The following is a 22,964-nucleotide window of genomic DNA, read 5'->3' on the forward strand; positions in this document are numbered from 1 at the left end:
AACTGAACAATTCTTCTATAAGCGTATATATTCTTTGGATGTATGTTGATGGCACAGTATAGACAACAACCAGTATTCCCACTCCGCTTTGGCGCGAAAGTTCGCGCAATTTTACTCGCGCAGACAGCGACACCATTTTCTCTGGACTCCGAAAAATTTGACGGCTCTCATTGGTCATTGTCATAAATAAATAATAATAATATAGAGGCCATTGTATTTGTTTACTTTTTGTGTATTTATAGATACAAATAAACTTTATACATTTTTTATTTCGCAATTACGTTGTATAAGTACGTCGATATGTACAAAAATAAAAACAAAAAGCCTTGCCACACTTGTGCAGCTACAAAGTGTTGTAATAATTCTAGAAAAAGTAATGTTTTCGTTTCCAAAAGATGTTAATAGGTGAGTGTTAAATTAGGATTAAAATTGTGTATTACAGATGTTATATTATTTATTAACGTTTCATCGTGTATTAAAAAATGTTTGTATTTAGGCAAAAATTTGGTTAATGGCATGTCGCACCCTTAGTATTAAAAGGGCACATCTCAAAAATTAGGGTTTCTGAGTTTTTGGCATAAATGGGCACAAAACTACTAGTACTACAATTTGGCCTTGACAGAAATTGAAAACGGAGAAAATAAAGCAAGTCCCAATATAATGTGACCCTTTCGTACTCCCCTCTCCGCCAACACATCTTCCCGCGAGATAGACCCATTCAGTAAGGTGCCGATGTCTGTCGAAATAGGTGTGTTAGTGAGCGCTCTCATTACGAGTTGAGCCCTTCTATTACAAAACTTGAGGTAGGTGTTGTTTTATATTTTTTGTTTTATAAAGGCACAATAAGATTAAATTCTGTATATTACTAAAACTTCCAAAAATTTATGGGTTTATTTAAAAAAAGTTCTTTATATTACTAAAATTATTGGATGATTTTTGGAACTATATCTATAAGATTCTTGTTATTACAAAAATATCTGTTTGATTTACAATATCATTGAAAGTTAAATCCTTGTAATACTAAAATAATTCAACGAGTTTCTTAGTTGTATCCATAAACTACAAATTTTTTCGGTAGTAAGGCCTTAATTATTGTTATTATTTTATGTACTAACAAGTATTAAATAAGAGGGTAACTATATCTTAACCTCTTGCAGATACATTGCAAAAAAATTAAAGAAATATGTCATCACGATCGCGAAGAATTATGAACCTTCTTAATGTTTCACATCTACCTGATGAATGGGAAAACAGTTGCGATAAGGACCCAAACGTAAGTTTATAATTTACTAACATATAGAAACTACTTACATATTATTTTGCATTTTTAGATCAGCAATGAAGAAAAAGAGAACATCCCTTTAAGTTCATCAGAAAACTTTTTAAAGCAACAAGAAATAGCCGATAATACTCTGCCATTACAAAATAATTCTTTGGTTGAGACGTTCGTCGAGATCGTCATCTAGTAGTTCTAGTTCGTCTTCTAGCGTCAACAGTAGCAGTTCGTCATCTTCTAGAAGCAGCCCTTCCTCTTGATGTTGTTCACTGGAAAAGGACGATTTGTTTCACATATCCTAAAAGGTAAAGAAATTGAAGCCCAGCCTCAGTCTTTATCATCTAGAACTACTTCACCTTCAATACTAGAATCCGTAATTTTAACACCACGAACTCCAGCTGTTACTATATATACATTACCGTATATCGCCAATGAATTCAGAAGAGAGTGATGCTGATATTAGTGACAATGATCCCAATTATAATGAACATCAAGGTAGAAAACGTTCGCCAAGCTCATCTTCAAGTTCCTCTGATGATGGTACTTCTGAAGTAGTTGCAACATCGCCCAGGAGATCAAAGAAACGTAGAGGCTAAAAGACTTCAACATTTCAAATGTTTTTGGGCACTAGGAGATTTGCAGTTACAGCGTATGTTTATAAAAGCAAGAATGGCTGTAGTTGAACCTAAATATAAGTATTCAAACGCTCAACATCCCAGAGCACCAAATGCTGCTTTTTACTTGTACGATTGATAACGCCAAAATCAGAGTCTGCAAAACATTTTTTATCAATACGTTGATATAAGACTAACAATTGCAATTCTGTTGAAGAAGATAGAAGAGGCAAACATAATAGTCATAGACGCGTGGATGACAATCTGAAAGAAGATATCATTAGATTTATCAATCTAATACCACGAATTGAATCGCATTATTTAAGAGCGTCGACTTCAAGAGAGTTCATAAGTGGATCGAAAAGTATTACTGAGTTGTTTAGAGACTTTCAAGAAAAACAGAAGAATAATTCCCGAGATCCTGGAAAGTTTCATTTGTTTTATGATATTTTTACTACCCATTTTAATTTGGGTTTTTTTCAACCCAAGAAAGATCAATACGATCTTTGTTTACAGTATAAAAACTCTTCTGCTGATCAGAGGCTTGCTCTCAAAGTCAACTATGATACTCACCTAGAAGAAAAGGAATTAAGTCGAGCAGAAAAAAAGAATGATGGAATGACTCTTGACAAATATAATTTATGCGTTTGCTACGATGTTCAAGCGATAATGCAAAGTCCCAATGGAGAAACATCATCGTTTTATTATAAATTCAAATTGAATAGCTACAACTTTACTTTGACTGTGTTAAATAAATTACCAGAGAATGAAGAGGATTTTAAAAGCTATGGTGACGTGCATTGCTATTTCTGGGATGAGACCCAAGGAAAAAGAGGTGCAGTGGAGATTGGAAGTTGCGTTTTAGACTTTTTAAAGAAGGTTTGTGAGGATGCAGGTGAACATGAAGTTAACGTAACATTTGTAACAGATAATTGTTGTGGCCAAAACAAAAATAAATACATAGCTTCTTTATACATGTTTGCAGTCACTACTATAAAAAACTTAAAGGGCATTACTCACAAATTCCTTATAAAAGGTCATACGCAAAATGAAGCCGACAATGTACACATGCTGATACAGAAACAAATATCAAGAGATTTAAAAGCTGGTTCAATCTTTACATCACTTCAATACACCACCGCAGTTAAGAGAGCTAGGAAGACGTGGAAACCTTTTATCGTTCATACTTTGAATCATGATTTCTTTTACGACTTAAAAGATTTACAAGTCAAGTGGGGATATAATTTCAACGTTGACGAAGAGAAGAATACCATCTAATGGAATCAGATCAAAGTTATGAAATTTACGAAAGGGAACCCATTCTCTTTTCAATATAAGACATCATAAAAAGACGCGTTTAAACAAATAAATGTTAGAAACAAAAGAAAGAAAATATTGGATAATGAAGAAATATCTATCAAAACAGTTTATAGTGCGCCATTTGAGTTAAGTTTAAATAAGAAACAGGATCTCAAAGAATTAATTTCTAAGAGACTTATTGACCCTTATCATGCCTGTTACTATAATAATATGTTAACGTAACTGTTTTCTAATTGTAATTTTTAATATTTTGTTTTATTTTTAAAATGTTTTATGACTATTACTTAAAACTTAAGCCTGCTGGCTATTTTATATTTCATATATAGTTCTTTAGCTACTATTCTAGTCGTTAGCTATTCTATTCTATTCAAACACGACTGATTGTAAAAAATGAATATGATAGATCTTAAGCGCTCGCACAAAAGAAGAATGATTTTATGTTGAGAAAATTTGTTAATTTTTTTGTCTAGTAAATCCAGTAATTTTTTGTGAGAACTATTTTAGTTTTGTGTTACATTATAAACGTTAAGACAATTCTGGTTTTTTTATATGACTGCCCTAAAAGGAGTGTTATAGCTTTTGTTATTGGATTTGTATGCTACATGCCTATTACTTTTTAAGGTTTTTAAGAATAAAGTTATTTTTTGTTAATCTTTTACGATTTAATGCTTTATTAATTCCTTTACAAGAGGCACTTTTATCATTGAAAGTAGTTAAACATTATTATTACACAGCTACATTTAGATTTGTAACTTAAAAACATAGTGTATATTTATTCATTAAATGGCTTAATTCGTAAGGTGCCTTCAAAATTTAAAGAAATTTAGTGGGAGAGGGGCCTATCTTGAGAGAGATTTTTTTAAACGTTTTTTTTTTAATTAAATTATTTTTTTTTGTAATATTTCGATTATCCAGTATAGAGTACAAATACTGTAAATTGTATACCTAGATTTTTATTTATCTATCTTTTCAAATAAAAATGTTATAGGTGAGTAAATGAAAACGATGAAGTTGCTTAATCTTTAATCTCGTTTTCCCAAAAGTAACGATTTTCGAGATGTGCCCTTTTAATACTAAGGGTGCGATGTGGACGAGAAGATTTATTGAATAAGGCAGAACGTTTACATAGAAGTCATCGTCTTTATGGTACTCATTTCGACAATAAGATGTTTCTGAATGATATGAGAAATCGATTACAACCTTCTGCAGTTCTCACAAACTTTCCTTTAACAGAGGGCTCATCAACTTTTGATCATACTTATTCTGCAGTAGTCCAAAACATATGTCTTCCAAGATGTCCTATTAATGAAGGTAAATAAAATAAATAATTAAGATGTAACACATATGTAAGCTTTCTCTTTTTCTTTTAGAAGTAGTGAAAAGTTCAGCTATGGATATAGAGAAAAATGTTAGTATTAAACATAAACCATTCACTATAACTGTACTTTCTTCACATGCTCTTGTGTTTTTAGTGAGATTATATTGACATTAATCAAGATCAAGTAAACAACAATGTAAAATAACATTCAAAATCATATTTAAACAAAACCAACTGTTTATAGAATAATCCAAGCTCCTGAATTGCTTTAGCTAATTTGTTTTCATATTCCTCTCCGTTCACTGCGTCAGAATTTACATTATCTGACTTCTCATGCATGCAAATCAGTGCTCATGAGATAGAATTTGTTTAACTTCTGAAAATCTAAACTACAAAATGATACTTTGTATAACTTAATGTGTACTTACTTATTTTATTCATGTATATTTTATTTTTATCTGTAATTGTATAGGTATATTGTATATATCTATAATATTGTCGTTTTGTATATTTTGACAGTGGGTAATAAATTTTATAACATATGTGTGTGGATATTTAATGAAAAAATGTATAGAATTCCACAGTTGTGAAATGTGTGACAGATACTCAAAAACTGTAACTAATTTGTCAGATACTACTGTATATTCATGTTTAAGGGATATGAAAATAGAACTGGTGACACATTTGGTAATCTAAAAATGGCTACTGGTGATTTTGTTAACTATATTAGGATACTTAACTGCCTCTTTCACAAGAATTTTGGCATATAAGTTGCAAATCAGAATATTATTAAAACATATGTTTCTCTATCTAGTACCATAAATTTTAGCCACCCTTGTGAACAATTTCCACTAAAATATTGTATAACTTTATTTAGCTGTGTATGTTTGAACTATTCATTAAAATTCATGAAGAGAAATTTCAAGACTGAAAAACATGAAAATATAACCAAAAGAAAAAATAATAAATTTATTATTTGGAAACATCGATAAAACATTATTTACTTCTTTATAACAATATATTAAGTCAAAATAATCTTTTTTTATTACAATGAACAGATAATATCAATCAATAATTAATTTACCCATTTAGGGGTTTTCTTCACATCCTCTTGTGTTTTTAGTGAGATGTACTTAACTAAAATATCTTATCATATTACATAAAAATGAATTAGAGTGTTACTTCTAATTAATTAATAATTAATTATATTGACATTAATTAAGATCAAGTAAACAACAGTGTAAAATATCATTCAAAATCGCATTTGAACAAAAGCAATTGTTTATAGAATAATCCATACTCCTGAATTGCTTTAGCTAATTTCTTTTCATATTCCTTCCCGTCCACTGCGTCAGAATTTACATTTCCATGTATCATATTACAGAACTAATTATGGTTCATATATAGTTATGATCTGACTTCTCATACATGCAAATCAGTGCTCATGAGATATAATTTGTTTAACTTCTGAAATTTTAATTTACAAAATGATACTTTGTAAACTTAATGTGTACTTATTTTATACATGTATATTTGATTTTTATCTGTAATTATATTTATCTACAATGTATTTTTGTATAATTTTGACAGTGGGTCTGTCACCTTTGTTATAAATAAATAAATGTAATATCTAATGTAACATGTAATAATAAATGAAGTTCATTTAAAAATTTATTTTTTATTTCCACAAATACATTCTTAACATTAACAGGATGACGCTACTTTTAGCACTTTGTACAATTCCGTTAGACGTCTAATGTACATCAACAAGGATTGTAAGAAAAATTGTGTTATGAAGTACAGTTATGAAATTATGGAAGGAAAACCATTACTTAAATAAAAAATTCAGATGTTACATTCTACAGAAAAGAAATGTGTCGATAATGTGACAATTGAAGACTATATGGCACTTACATCTAAATTTTGTCCTTCGTTAAATTAAGCTAATTTCATAAATGTTCAAATTTTACAGTCTAGAAAAAAGGCAAGAGGTAGAAGATTCAGTAATCAGTTTAAACAGGATGTTTAAACTCTTAATGTACTTCAAGGGGCCAAAAGTTTTACAAAAATGTTTTGTGGAGCAAATTATGTTTACCCAGCCCTAATATATTATTTAAAAATAATATACCAGACAGCTACTCAAAAAGTGTAACTCATTTGTCGGATAAAACTGTATATTCATAGGTTAATGTATATAAAAATAGAACCGGTGACACATTTGGTAATCTAAAAATCCCTACTGGTGATTCTGTTGACTTTATAAGTAGGTATACTTGACATTCCATTTCAAAAGAATTTTGACATATTAGCTATACAGCCGAATATTATTATGTTCTCGATTTAGTACCATAACTTTTAGTCACCTTTTGAACAAAGTCCACTCAAATATTGTACAACATTATTTAGCCGTGTACGTTTGTACTATTTGTTAAAATTCAATAACAGAAATTTCAATACTCAAAAATATGAAAATAAAACTAAAAGAAAAAATAATAAAATGATTATTTGGAAACATCAATAACACAGTATTTAATCGTTTATATCGAAATAACAAGTCAAAATAGTCTATTACAATGAACAGGTAAGATCAATCACTAATCAATATACATATTTAGGAGTTTTGTTCACATCCTCTTGTGTTTTTAGTGAGATATAATTAAAATATATTAACTGATTTCAAACTCTGTATTTGAATTTTGAAATGAAACTTTGCATTTTATTCTACTTTATAATCATACAGCTTTAAAACTAGCATATTTATTAAAAACTGTTGCATAACACTCCATTTGATTTTTTTTTGATAGTGTATAAGACAGTTCTGTAACAAATAGTTGTGAAACGTTAGAAAACAAAATCATAAATACAACGCAGAGAAAGAAACAATTTTAGGTTTTTTTTTAATTTCTCGAAGAATGAAAGAGTAGCAAGAAGAGTTTTGAAATTGGTTGAAATTAAAATCAATTTTGTTAAATAAATCAAAGTCGGCTCTGTCGCGTCCATATGTGCAGGGCCAGTCCACGGTTTTCGTCCAAACAATATGGCGTCAAGGTCACCGAATTTTGTCTAAAAAGATCAAAGGTACCGCGGTAGAGTGAGAATACTGGTTGTTATCTATACTGTGGTTCATGGTACAATCACAGTATAGATAACAGGTTGTTATCTATACTGTGTTATGTTACTGTGGTACAATGAATACATACCATGATGTATGTTAGTATGTTATATTTCTTCTTATTCTTTTTTTGGCCTATTCGTGAGGAACCGCAAAGTGGGCGACGCCTGGTGATAGATTTAAAAAGCATACACTTCGGGAAACCTTGAAATTGTCATTAATTTGTATACATATTAGCGACCGGTTTATATTGTGATTAACAATGACTTCGACTTCAAAAAACTATTGCAGTATTCCTCAATGTTCATCCTATTATAATTCACAAAAAAAATTCTATACATAAGTTTCCGCTGGACGAGAATATGAGAAAAATTTGGCAATGCATTTTGCGAATTGGCAGACCTATAACCAAGTACATGACTGTGCAGTTTACATTTTACTGAGAACGATTACTTTCCAAATAAGTGTTGATTAAAATATTATTTATATTTTAATATATTTATATCTAATTTACTTTATAGTAACACCTGAAACTAAATTGAGAAGACTGAAAAATGCTGTTCCATCAGCTATATTGCCCTAGGTCTCATGAAGTTATTATAAAGTTATCATAGTAGAAAACGTAAGGCGTAATTTACAAAATATAGGCCAGCTCCAAAAACTGCCTCACCCTCAACATGCCCTCAACTAAAGATCCCTGCCGACCTAGCAACCACAAAAATAATTGAGATAATGTAAATTTTACTTTCCGTGTTTCAGACATTCTGTAAAAAAACAAACATTTAATTTTATTTTTATTCAGGTTTGGGAGTCAATTACCGCATGTATAAACACGAATCACAAACAAATAAACTATATTCAAAACTAACTGTAACTTAAATAAAAAGTTCCTGTATATTTATACTAAACAACCGTTAGACTAGAATTCCGGCGATTCCCTTCGAACAGACTAGAAGGTCACCCGTACTGGTTTTTCATTCGACCAGCTTCTGGAAACTTTGAATCGTAGGCGACCCATCAGATATTACCTGGGGTTTCTACCGGCTGGTGTGTGATCTAGAAAAGACTTGAATGGAATATAATTAGAAATATAATGTTTACAGTTAAATATGAATCAAATATTTATCGTAACATTGCCCCTCTTAAAAGATAGTTCCTCCTGGAATCTTGTCGGGACTGGAACGGTGTGCTGGTATCGGCAACTGGACCCTCTTTTACAACTTACAGTTGTATAAAAATGACAAGGGACGGTTTTCTCTCCGCACCAGTAACTATGCGGATTGCAACAGACTAATACCTGGACTTTGGTGTCTTTAAAGATCTCCTCCACCATACTTCGGATAACCCTCCAATCTAATTGGCGGCACTCGAACTTTGGCATAGCTAACTTTTGCACGTCGGACTCTAGTACGTGGTCTCTCAATTAAAGTAAGGCTTCCCATACATCTCGGTAGGTAGGTTAGTCACGGGCAGTGTCTTTTGTTACCAGGTAGAAAAGGTAACGTGATGCATCTTGGAGTTTCAAGGCTTTCCCGGAAGCTGACACTTGACATTGAAGTTCTGCAACTCGACCGAACTTCCTTCGAAAGACGGATGCCAACCCTGGTGCGTCTTTGATACTGGCCGGGATGGTAAGGGCTAGCGAGTAGTCGTCGGGAAGCGCGAATAGATCTTGCTTTTCTTCAGTGGTAACACCATGTCTTGCTTTACCGGTGCCTCCATAGGTCCCCATAAATTCCTCAAACGTGAGGTCAGACACATTTTGGACTTGGTTTACTTCCACTTCTTCATCTACGTCGTGATCACTTTCGAAAGACGCCAACCGGTTATGGTGTACAATCATCGGCTGTCCTCTCGAAATCTTGCTTATTCGGTAGATGACATAGTTGATCTTCTCCATAATGAGGTATGAAGCTTCCCAAAACTGCTGCAATTTGGGAGAACAACCTTTTCACTTTTTGGGATTATAGAGCCAGACTTTGTAGTTCTTGACAACCCAACTCTCAATCACAAGGTGATCTCGCATCTCGCGTCCGAATAGGACTTTGGCTGGTGTCTGGCCTGTTGATTCGTTAACAGCAGATCTGTAGGCCATTGTGAAGAACGGAAGATATTGGTCCCAGTCTCGCTGATGATCGGACACCATCTTTGTCAAATACTTGCCAACTGTCCTATTTATCCGTTCTACCATACCATCCGATTGCGGATGATACGCTGTAGTTCTTGTTTTCTTCATGCCTAGTCTATCACATATTCCTTGGAATATATCGCTTTCGAAGTTCCTTCCTTGGTCACTATGGATCTCCAAAGGCACTCCAAATCAGCTCTGATATATTCTTGGATCAACTTATCTGCAACGGTGGCGGCCTTCTGGTCTGGAAGTGCGTAAATCTCTACCCATTTAGTGAAGTAATCCATTACTACCAACATGTACTTGCCTCCATTTTCACTATCTGGAAGTGGCCCAGCAATGTCCAAAGCTATTCTTTCAAACGGGCTTCCAACATTAGATTGTCTCATAGGAGCTCTCCTTTTTCGGTGAGGCCCGTTACTCGTAGCACAAATAGTACATTTCTTACACCAGTCCTTTACGTCTTCGGAACTGTTCATCCAATAAAACCGTTCCCGAATTCGCTGAATGGTTTTCTTTACACCGAAATGCCCTCCTGATGGACTGCCGTGTAACTGACGAAGTACTTCGGCTATTCTGCTCTTTGGGATCACCAACTGTCTTCTCTTCTCTGAACCGTCATCATTGTCCAGTACTCGTTTGAGTAAGCTAGATAAATGAGTCCCACCGGACCCAATACGTCTTAACTATTGAGCATAGGTTTGACATTTCTTGCCAAGGTGGTCGACGGTTTTCCTCTTTCGATTTTTCTGTATAACTGGATATCTCCCTTGTTCTTTCCTTATCTTAGTAGGCGTCCAATCGTCGTTGACCATCGTTGTTCTTAGCACTGCTGCTTCCTTGGACTCGGTTTTGTTGCAGTGGGAACACTCTGCTGGGCATGACCTCCTGGAAAGAGAATCAGCGTTTCTGTGGCTAACTCCGGCCCGGTGCTCAATCTTGAAATCGTATTCTTGGAGTCGTTCGATCCATCTGGCTATCTGACCCTCTGGATTCTTAAACTGCATCAACCACTTAAGGGCGGCATGGTCGATTCGGATTAAAAACTTCCTTCCGTAAAGGTATTGATTGATAAAGTGCTCTACTGATTTCACTACTGCTAGAAGTTCTCTTCTCGTGACGCAATAATTCCGTTCAGGTTTTGAAAGAACTTTACTAAAATATCCAAGGACTCGTTGATGTCCTCCTTGAATCTGAGACAGCACTCCTCCAATTCCCACATTGGGAATTGGTGCTGTGATTAAATGTTTTTTTAAGCTCTCAAAGGCATTTTGGCAGTCTGTATCTCAGCGGTAGTCTCTTGCTTCCTCTGTAAGTCGCGTTAGTGGCCAAGCAATATCTGCAATCTTCTTAATAAAGCACCGGTAGTAAGTACATAGCCCAAGAAAACTTCTTACTTGATGTTTGTCAGTTGGTTCTGGCCATTCCTTAATGGAATCGATTTTTCCCTTATCCACGACCACTTCTTCTTTACTGACTATATGACCCAGATAATTGACTTTACTTTGAAATAGCTGGCACTTCTTGGGGTTTAACATCAATTGGACAGCTTTAATTCGATTAAAAACGTTTTCTAAATTCTTCAGATGATCTTCAAATTTCTCCCCCAAGACGATTATGTCATCTAGATAAACCAGGCATGTTTTTCAAGATAACCCTCTCAACACATTTCTATAAGCCTCTCAAATGTCGCAGGAGCATTACAGAGTCCAAATGGCATAACGTTGAATTTGCCACAATCCAGATACTTCTTATATTTATTACAGTTTTACACTTTTCACTAAGAACTAGAACACAACTACTTTAATTTATATCATTTATTTACAATATTTATTTCGGACTAAAAACTCAACTTCATATTCAAAACTAACTGTAACTTAAATAAAAGGTTCCTCTATATTTATACTAAACAACCGTTAGACAAGAATTCCGGCTATTCCCTTCGAACAGACGAGAAGGTCACCCGTACTGGTTTTTCATTCGACCAGCTTCTGGAAACTTCCAATCGTAGGAGACCCGTCAGATATTACCTGGGGTTTCTGCCGGCTCGTGTATGGTCTAGAAAAGACTTGAATGGAATATAATTAGAAATATAATGTTTACAGTTAAATATGAATCATATATTTATCGTAACAGTATTTTGAGAACGATTTTTGAAGTGGAAATTGAATCGTCAATAAACTTACGTTAACCTTCAATTATGGCTTAATCCCATTAAAATAGTAATTACTTTAAAATACCACAAAAAAATAGCTTCAGAACAATGCTTCTCTGGTCCCAAGGTTTTTTCTGAAACCAAACTGTGTTTCGTTTAGTTGTACTTCTATTTTGTTGTAAATATATAATGTTCCAGACATCTATAAATAGCTAAGCATGTTTCAGGTATAATTTGAGGTCGTTTCAGGTACAATTTGTGTCAGTGAGAATTCGGGTATTAAATCAGTAAATTTTAAATTGGAATATGAGTTTCCAGTTGAGAGACAACGCAACGTTACGACTAATATCTGCTTTGTACCAATACATTCTCGAAAATAAGTATCTTTCTTTTGTATAAACGGTGTCACTAGATTTAATAACATATCAAATTATTTTGAATCCATTCGAACATAATTTCTGAAGTCATGTGGTTCTAAGACCCACATTATGTTCATGATTGCTAGGTTTTGACGCAATAACAAGTAGTCCTTCACTCATCTCGTCCTTTTCTTCTTATATGCATGGAGCCAACCGCAAGAGCTACGGCAATACTATTTTTTTGTGAATTAGTGAACGTGTAATCGAGAGCTTTGGCGACTGAATTTCTTGTCCGAAATCGTATCTTAGATATCGAATCCTCAATTAAGGAAGATAAGCCACCTGCTCACGACTCAAATATGAGCGAATTTTTTAGAACAGGTAATGTACGGTATACGTGTACCCCAGTGTAGCAGAACAAAACATCTTTTGTTCTGACATTTTAAATTCTGACTGATTTTAAACTATTGAAATTATTATCATAAAAATCTCGTACTAAACATGCAAGAAATGCCTTCCCACAAAAAGTGTTATGAGCTGACAAACTCCGATGACATTTCTGAAATACATCATATACTCCATCAATCCTTGTTCATTCCATAAGGAAACTAAGTTCCTGTAGCTGGCTGTATACCATGTATCACAAAAAGCCACTAAATACTTGGGTAAAACACCTTACATGTTTTTAATTTGAATTTAAGTTAAATTATTTGATCTTTTGAAATAGAAGACCAGTTAACTGATAAAATTGCAATAGAACGTGGAGTACGACAGGGCTGTATTTTGTCTCCATTGTTGTTTAATATTTATTCTGAATGGGTATTTAAGGAAGCTTTAGACGGTTGTGCGAAAGGAATACTAATAAACGGTGAATGGTTGAATAACATTAGATATGCAGATGACACTATAGTTTTTGCCGATAATCTGAATGACTTACAGATATTAACAAATCGCATAACAGAAGTCAGCAACAGATACGGACTAGCTCTTAACATAAAGAAAACCAAATTTATGACAATTAGTAAAAAACCAATACTAAACGCTCAACTCACAATCAACCAACAGAATATCGAAAGAGTCGAGCAATATACATATCTAGGCACCAATTTAAATAGCCAATGGGACCACTCAACAGAAATTAAACAGCGAATAATAAAAGCAAAAGCAGCATTCGTTAGAATGAGAACTATTTTCAACAGTCGAGACATATCATTAAAAACAAAATGCCGTCTATTGAACTGCTACATATTCACAGTTCTGCTCTACGGAATGGAAGCATGGACACTGACTGTTGCATCTATGAATCGGCTCGAAGCTTTCGAAATGTGGTGTTATAGGCGCATCTTACGTATATCCTGGGTTGACAGAGTTACTAATGTGGAGGTCCTGCGTAGAATGGGGAAAGAATGTGAAATTCTCATGACCGTCACAACTAAAAAGTTGGAATATCTAGGACATGTAATGAGAAATCAAGAACGTTACGGCCTTCTCCAGCTGATTCTCCAAGGGAAAGTAAATGGTAAGAGAGGACCGGGAAGAAGACGCATTTCCTGGCTTCAAAATTTACGAAAGTGGTATAACACGACTACCACGGAACTGTTTCGTGCTGCAATAAACAAAGTAAAGATAGCCGTGATGATCGTCAACATCCGGAACGGATAGGCACTTTAAGAAGAAAGAAGAAGATTTGATCTTTTATGCTATGATTTTTAAGTTTAAGTGGAGTCTTACGTTGCCATGTTATCAATTCCAATTGTAACTTAAGTCGACTTTACACTACATGATTTTATCATATGACAATATCATGAGATTTGTTATGATTTTCCTCGTTTCTATGATGTTTTAAAAAATCGTGTTTACACTGAATGATAAGTTATGATATGAGTGACAATGTGGTTTTATTGATTTTTCTTTTTATTTATGGTCATAGAGATATAAGACACAGGAAAATAAATCTGTGCTTGCATTGGCTTTCCGACTTTTATTAATAATACGCCGACAACAACTGTGTACAGCTAATAGTAAGAAGAAAAAGATCAGACGCCTTTGAGCTCGGAGGTGGCTCTTACGAAGAAATAGTGGACGGGGCATATCAAATTTAGTGTTTATATTATGCCACATTAAAAATAATTAATAAAGAAACTAAACTAAAATTATGACTAAGATGACTATAAAACACTAAACTAACAATAAAATAAACTAAATAAAGAATAAAAGAAAAATACGACACAATAGCACAGATTAGACAATAGGCTCAATATCAATGCAACAAACAAAAAATAAATAAATAAAGGATGTTGTCTCTCGGTAAGAATATGTCGCTGAATTGACATAAGAATAAGGCGCGATATTTGAATATGTTGGTGTTACCGGTAATATTACCGAAAATCATATGATTTTATCATGCGGAATAGGTACCGTCCTATTCTCCTGTGACAAGCTATGACGAGCCGCATGACAAAATCATATGACAAATCACACAGTGTAAACATGTAAATTTCACTCCATGACCAAATCATATGACAAATCACATGATAAATCATGTAGTGTAAAGTTGACTTTAAACATCATAGCATATATGATCAAATAATGTAACAAATTCAAATTAAAAACATTTAACAGATTTTTGTATCCAAATGTAGTCCGATAGGGTGTCTTAATTATATACCTTTTATAAAGGATTTTAAAATAATTTTTTTATCATATACTTTCTTATTCTGATTCCGAAGGTTTTCAAGACGTAACTGACGAGTTAGATATTATTATACCAGATTTTAGGGTGGACTATGAGCAGGAAGAGATATTTAAATGTGACGACAATCAAACGGATTCAGTCTCTATACCAATTTCTGCTCAGTCGCAAGATACTATACAATTGGTCTCCAACGAATCGGAGGATGATTCGAAAGATGATATGCCGTTGGCACAGACACAGCTTGTAAACCAAAATAAGGTCATGGAAAATATGTTTCACTAAAGAAAATTTGAATCTACTTACCGAATATTCCAACAAAGAAATAAACATTCAAAGACTTGACAGTAGGAACACCAAAAATACAACTATGCTAATACACCTGACGATTTCGTTTTTTAGTAAACTGCCTCCGATTCGACTATAAAGACACCAGAGCTCAAACGAGAGAGACAGAAAAACTTACAGCATTCCTAGAAGTTTTTAAAAGATCCATAAATAATATGAAAACCCCATATGTGCCTTCAGAGTACACGATGGTTGGTTTCCACGGCTGACGTCCATTAAAAATGTACATACCTTCCAAACCCGACAAATATGGAATTAAACTTGTGATGCTAAAACAGCTTTTGTACTTGACGCTGAGGTTTATGTAGGCAAGGACTCCACACCACGTGATATTCCTGTAGCTCAGTATTACTGCGATAAAACTTATCGCTTCGTTTCAAGGAACCAACAGGATTTTGACAATAAACAACTGGTTTAAATCTATAGACACGGCGAATTTCCTTTTATACAAGAATATTACCATTGTTGGTACCATGAGACGAAACAAAAAAGAAATTCCTCGTCCTGAAACGTCCAATGGAAAGTCGTTTGGAATGTTCGATTTGAGGCGTGAACCTTAAGAAACTATTCACAATGTACTAAGAATACCCAATCCAGTAGAAGTACCAACAAGACCGGTTGCTACCACAGGTAGATGTAAATTTGACCCAGAAGCAAATATCGAAAATTCAGAGTTAGCTGTGCCATGTGGCGAAAATTCATTTGTTTGTAGCATCAAAAAAAAAAATATGCCCAACTTGTAGATAATAATATAAAATATTTTTGTATACAAAATAAACTCTTAGCATGTTAAAACAGAAAGACGGTATAAGATTTAATTTCGATTGCAGGGCATCTGCAAGTCGCTTATACGTATTTCAACCTCTTAGGTCTCATCAGAACGACATATGTAATTGCTCTTGCGGCTTGCAGACGCCCTGCAATCGAAGTTAAATCTTATACCGTTTTTCTGTTTTAGTTCTTAAGATTGTTTTTGTCATAAGTTCTTAAATATACACATATAAATATTATTAGGTCGATATTATTTCAGGTACCAGTGTACCCCATGTAGCAGATTCAGTTTGGAAAATAAGTGTAGCAATCTAGGGTTAATATTTTATCGGTATTCCTTTACCTTTCACTTTGCCCAATAAATTCAAATCACAAACATCAACTGTTTACAATTCACTGCCGTGTTATGAACATGAGTTTTATCAGAAAATGTTTGGTTTCGTTTTTATCAAAACATCCATTTTATTTTTTTATTTATGTTAATTTAACAAAAAAAATTTCAACTCTTTGAAAAGCAAAGGCTCCTTCCTAGGGTGTATATTCTAAACTATGACATTACTGCGATTATTCCCTGTATAATTAAAATTCGAAAAACTATTATTTATTTTCAACTAAATCAAATTACAATAGTTTACACATGTATCTATCATTATCTAATATTACATATTACAAAATAGCCTCCCATCTAACTCCGCTTCTTAAATTGAAAGTTCTGAAGTCCATCTGGCACAAACAATCAGAAAAGTTAATTTTGAGTTACCTAATGCTAAACCAATATCCCAATTTCTTCTTCTTTAGGTGTCGTCTCTAATATATGTTGGCGATGACTTAATTACATCAAATCTCGTGTGGTGAAAAACTGGTTCATTTAAGAAATGCGTTTCTGGCCACTTCTATTCTATATTCAATATTCTATATTTTTGTTCCGAGCCCAAGGTCTCATTTATGCAGCACCTAAATCATTAAGTTTGTTATTTACTAATGTGTTTAGGTTTGGAGTATTCCTTCTACGTATCTCAAAATAGAAATTCATAAATTCAATTAACTACTTTTTTCCGTCGTGTCACGGTGTAGAGGAATACCTACTGGCGGTAGAGCTAATAGTAAAAACTAGAGCGAATAAGTAAAATGTAGAAAGACGAAACTACCGATGACGGTAGTAAGAGAAAAAATAGACATGAAGTCGAAGAGGAATCTTTTCAAAGAAGTAAAAAGATCCCTAGAATGCCAATAAAATTAAAAAGTGAAGTGTTACTAGTTACGATCAGTTAGATAAGTTCCTAGCAATTGGGAACTGAAAGAATTAAGAAATTGGCAAAAAGAATATAGGGTTTGCCTTTTTGTACGTTGTTTCAAATTATAAGCTACGTCAAATTATTTAAAAGAAATGTTTCCAGGGTGTAATCTCATATGAAGCTTCATATTAAATACTTGGAAAGAAAACTACTTAAAACAAATGTCAGATTTGCTTTTCTTCATTGTGCATTTTCAAATGTGTTTTTCAAAATATTTTTGCGAGAAAAAGGCTTAAACCAAATTTCACACTTGTAAGATTTTCTCCAGTGTGCACTCCAAAATAAGTTTTCAAAGAACCTGCCGGAGAAAACCGCTTAAAAAAAATTTCACACACCTAACATTGTTGTCCCATGTACACTCTTAAATGTGCTTTCAAAGAACCGGAATGAGAAAACTGTTTAAAACAAATTTCACACTTTTACAATTTTTCACCAGAGTGCACTCTCAAATGCCGTTTCAAATAACGTGCCTGAGAAAATTGCTTAAAACAAATTTCACACTTGTAAGGTTTTTCCCCAGAATGTACTGTTAAATGAGCTTTCAACGAACCAGAATGAGAAAATCGCTTAAAACAAATTTCACACTTGTAAGATTTTTCTCCAGTGTGCACTCTCAAATGTGTTTTCAAAGAACCGTCCTGAGAAAACTGCTTAAAACAAATTTCACACTTGTAAGATTTTTCCCCAGAATGTACTGTTAAATGAACTTTCAAAGAACTTGCCTGAGAAAATTGCTTAAAACAAATTTCACACTTGTAAGATTTTTCTCCAGTGTGCACTCTCGAATGTGCTTTCAAAGAACCGTCCTGAGAAAACTGCTTAAAACAAATTTCACACTTGTAAGATTTTTCACCAGTGTGCACTCTCAAATGCCTTTTCAAAGAACCGTCCTGAGAAAACTGCTTAAAACAAATTTTACACTTGTAAGATTTTTCCCCAGAATGTACTGTTAAATGAGCTTTCAAAGAACCAGAATGAGAAAATTGCTTAAAACAAATTTCACACTTGTAAGATTTTTCTTCAGCGTGGACTCTCAAATGTGTTGTCAAAGAATCTGCCCGAGAAAACAGCTTAAAACAAATTTCACACTTGTAGGATTTTTTTTTAGTGTGCACTGTCAAATGTTTTTTCAAACAACCTGCCTGAGAAAATCGCTTAAAACAAGTTTCACACTTGTAAGCTTTTTCCCCAGTGTGCACTCTCAAATGTTTTTTCAAAGAACCTGCCTGAGAAAATTGCTTAAAACAAATTTCACACTTGTAAGACTTTTCTCCAGTGTGCACTCTCATATGTATTTTCAAAGAATCTTCCCGAGAAAACCGCTTAAAACAAATTTCACACTCGTAAGATTTTTCTCCAGTGTGAACTCTCAAATGTATTTTCAAATACCATGCCTGAGAAAATTGCTTAAAACAAATTTCACACTTGTAAGATTTTTCTCCAGTATGCACTCTCAAATGTGTTTTCAAAGAATATGCTTGAGAAAATTGCTTAAAACAAATTTCACACTTGTAAGATTTTTCTCCAGTGTGCACTCTCAAATGTATTTTCAAAGTACGTGCTTCACTAAACCGCTTTAAACAAATTTCACACTGGTAAGATTTTTCCCCAGCGTGTACTCTTAAATGAGTTTTTAAATAATATTTGTAAGGAAACTCTTTAAAACAAATTTCGCACTTGAAAGGTCTTTGTCCAGTCGCAACTTTCATATTTTTATTTACTGTTTTTCCTTCAGAGTGTTGATTCGTATAATTTCCTATGTAAGATGAATCTTCAAATAGGGACTCCATAATTTCCTTTTTGTGTTCGTCGTGGAGATAACCTAAAATACAAACCAACTACAATATAAATATTAAAGTATAAGGAAAAATGAATACAAGAATCAATTTTGTTTTATTTAAAACTAGCTGACCCTCCAAACCTCGCGCCTTAAAATTAAATAATGTATCAAGGTTTAATAAGCTAATCTTTCGAGACTGTTAAGTAACGTGAAGTAAGTCAGTTAATATGAGGGATGTTGTATATATGTCGGCCAAGGCATACAACGAAATACCACTGTCAACGTTTGTAAATTCTTGGAAAAAACTTTGGCCAAATCTAGAAGATAAGATTGATGAGATGAGCCAAACAACATTCTTGTTAACGAATCTGATGACAATGCAGCTCTATATCTATATCTACAAACCAACTACAATATAAATATTTGAGTATAAAGGAAAATGAATGCAAGAATCAATTTTGTTTTATTTAAAACTAGCTGACCCTCCGAACTTCGCGAGTTAAAATTAAATAATGTATCAAAGTTCAATAAGCTAATCTTTCGAGTCTGTTAATTAACAGAACTCTGGATAATGACATGAATCCGATCGATGTGTCAATGCGACTTTACCATTTCTGGTAGAAGATAATAGCAGATACTATGGTTTAAATGGTTCCTCATCCACTCGCAGACGACCAACAAAAATGAAACCAATTAGGAAGTAAATCTTCTTACCATTTAGAGCATCTTAAATCGTAATGATTTCCAACGTTGAAGGACCACCCACTTTACATGGGAAATAAAACCACAAGCGTTAACAATACTTAATTTAATGATTGATTTTTTACTACACTAAGTTGATATCTAGCCAAGGGTTTGTCATGTAAAGTTCTTTTATGTAAACCGCCCGTCACTGTTCAATCCACACTAGTCCGATAAACACTACACGAACACTGATACAATTTAAATTATACTAATACTACTTATTATTTTGAACCAAGGATATTTCTGCCGTGCTAACCAAGTAATATGCTACAATTATTACTAAGCGGAGTTATACAGAACTCAAACTAACAAAGAATCGACCCATTGAGTCTTAAACTAAATTTGTAAGTAAAGCGTCCAGCTTGGCTGGTATACAACGTGACACTTTGAATATTACAACGATACTCATCGATTGCCATGCCTAACTACCACTGAGGGGTTTGAGGGGAACCGGTTCTCGCTTTCTAACAGGGAATTAGTCGGAGAATTTATCTAGGTAGATTTTAAGAATTATTAGCTATTTAATGCCAGTGGCGTAGCAACGCTTGGATACATTTCTTACTGAAATTTATCCAATTTCGAATATCTAACAACTGCTTCGAAAACACAATTGCACTTTGATCTTGGTGCAAAAACACTTGCATGTTACTTGTCAATTAGATCATCTTTACATGCCGCCACAAATTGGATGATGTTAGGCATGGTTTTAGTTTGTCCGTAGCAGTTAATTAAGGAATAATTATCAGATGATGAACAGTCTGATAATAGAATCGTGGTTCTACCAAAAATGTTTTTGATTGTCGCAAATATCTTTTAAAGTTCTGTCCAGTTTCTGTAATGCCTTCTTGTGGGCCAATGTACTGTTACGATAAATATGACTCATAACTTTAAACATATTATTTCTAAGCCATTCGTCTTTTCTAGATCAGACCAGCCGGCAGAAACTTCAGGTAAAAACTAACGGGTCTCCTACGATTCGAAGTTTCCAGAAGAACGTCGAATGAAAACCAGTTCGGGTGACCTTCTCGTGAACACGAAGGGAATCGCCGGAATTCTAGTCTAAAGGTTGATTAGTATATATGGGACATTTTATGTAAACAGTTGTCAGTCCAAAATAAATAATGTAAATAGATATAAATCAAAGTAGTTAGTTCTAGTTTTGAATATCGAGTTCAAATTATAAGCCGGAAATAAATATAAATAAATAATGTGAAATAAATTAGTGAATACTGTAATAAAGACTTTAATAAACTTGTAAGTGTTATAAATTTAGAACCTTTGATAATAAATAAAGACAATCAATTAGATTAATAAAAATACTACAGTGGTGTCAGAAGTGGGATATTTTAAATAAATTGTAAAAATGACTACGATTTATGAGCTCACAGTTACGGATTTAAGAAGACATCTCGAGGACAGAGAATTAGCTTCTACCGGAAAAAAAGGCTGATTTAGTCCAACGACTAAAGAACGCTTTAAAAGAAGAGGGATTATATCCGGAAACTTATATATTTGAAGACAAACATGCTGCTATCATCTCGTCGATTTCGAAATTTTCTTCTGATGTAGCCAAAGTTTCCGGCGACATCGTTTCTTTAGAAGAAAAAGTTTCTAACGAGATTTCTTCTCTAGAAAGCAAAGTTTCTGCTAACATCTCATTGGAAATCTCTAAAGGCACTTCTGAGATATCTGCTCTCGACGATAGAATGTTTTCGTTAAAAAACAAAGTTGCTGCCGATATGTTGGCATTCGAAGAAAAGATATGGAAAGAGATGGAAAAGAAGATAGAGGAAACAGGGAGAGCAGAGAGAGGAAACAATCCAATTACAGTAGAGACAAAAGAAGACGAGACGAAATGTAAGTTGGAAACACGGCCGAAATTTGAAGGAAGTGGAGGTTCTGTTCATGTCAAAGTCCCAACTTTCGACGTAAAATCGTCATGGAACAACTACATGAAACAGTTCGAATCAGCTGCAAGAGCGAATGGATGGTCTGAAAAAGAAAAGGCTGTAAACCTGATACTCGCTTTACGAGGAGATGCCTTAGATGTGCTTCAGACCATAGCCGTAGAGGAGACGGATGATTTCGAACAACTTAAGAAGAGGTTAAATATGCGATATGGTCACGAACATTTGGAGCATATATATCAGTCGCAGCTTAAAAATCGAAGACAAAAGAAAGATGAGGCTCTTCAAGAATATGAGGTAGATATTGCCAGATTAGTACGATATGCTTATCCAACTTCTTCCGAAGACATGATGGAAAAGCTGGCCGTTCAAACGTTTATTGATGGTCTTCGTGACCATGAAATGCAGAGAACACTGCGATTAGCCCGTCACAAGACGCTGGTTGGTCTTATCCGCCGCCCTCGAATACGAGTCAGCTGCGCAGGCCTCTGGCGGGTACAGTAAAGTTAGGACTGTAAAAGAGGAAGGAGATGAAGATAAACTTGACAAGCCCGTTAATATGATAAAAAGTATTACATACAAGAAAACGAAGACCACAAGATGCTGGAATTGTTGCGAAATAGGACACGTACGAAGTTCCTGTAAGCACCTTAGGTACGACGCAAATCAAGAAAATCACCATCAGGAAAACTAGAACGGGTCAGCCTTAGGGGGACAGCTTCGACCCGAAACTTTTCCAAAGACCGCTCATACTAATAACTTCTTTGAAATGTCGTGAAGATAGTGTATATGTAGATGGAGAAATAAATGGTAAAAAGCATACGTTGTTGGTGGATACCGGAGCGACCAGAACCATTATACGCCTGACAGTTATAAACAGCCGTAAGAAACTGTTACCAACGAGGTTGCGACTTCGGACCGCTTCAGGTGAAAATGCCAACATTCATGGAGAAATCCAGGTACAATTAGGAATTGGAGCAGAAAAGTTCGTACATACTGTCATAGTTGCTGACATCGAAGAGTGTTATATTAGGAATGGACGTAATGAATACGCATGGATTCCAATTGGATTTTAAGAATAAGGTAATCAAAGTTGGTAACGAAGAGGTATTTCTTCATCGACATGATGACAACACTGTGCA

General features: G+C 34.0%; 1 protein-coding gene across 1 annotated transcript; it reads left to right on the top strand.

Annotated features, from left to right (window-relative positions):
• Positions 1-1,707: 1,707 nt before the first annotated feature.
• Positions 1,708-7,041, top strand: LOC140442140 (uncharacterized). Its single transcript, XM_072533217.1, has 3 exons — positions 1,708-1,827; positions 2,083-4,521; positions 4,581-7,041. Exons 1-2 carry the CDS (start codon positions 1,708-1,710, stop codon positions 3,166-3,168), a joined length of 1,206 nt encoding a protein of 401 aa, XP_072389318.1. The 3' UTR covers positions 3,169-4,521; positions 4,581-7,041.
• The last annotated feature ends 15,923 nt before the right edge of the window (positions 7,042-22,964 follow it).

The sequence above is a fragment of the Diabrotica undecimpunctata genome, chromosome 5 (genome assembly GCF_040954645.1).
Source record: "Diabrotica undecimpunctata isolate CICGRU chromosome 5, icDiaUnde3, whole genome shotgun sequence".
Classification (NCBI taxonomy): domain Eukaryota; kingdom Metazoa; phylum Arthropoda; class Insecta; order Coleoptera; family Chrysomelidae; genus Diabrotica; species Diabrotica undecimpunctata.

Excerpts from the sequence above, each read along its gene's own strand:
- LOC140442140 (XM_072533217.1), top strand. The coding sequence starts at position 1,708 with ATGAATTCAGAAGAGAGTGATGCTGATATTAGTGACAATGATCCCAAT. Across the intron at positions 1,828-2,082 it reads CTGATGATGGTACTTCTGAA|ACTAACAATTGCAATTCTGT; the intron begins GTAGTTGCAACA and ends CGTTGATATAAG.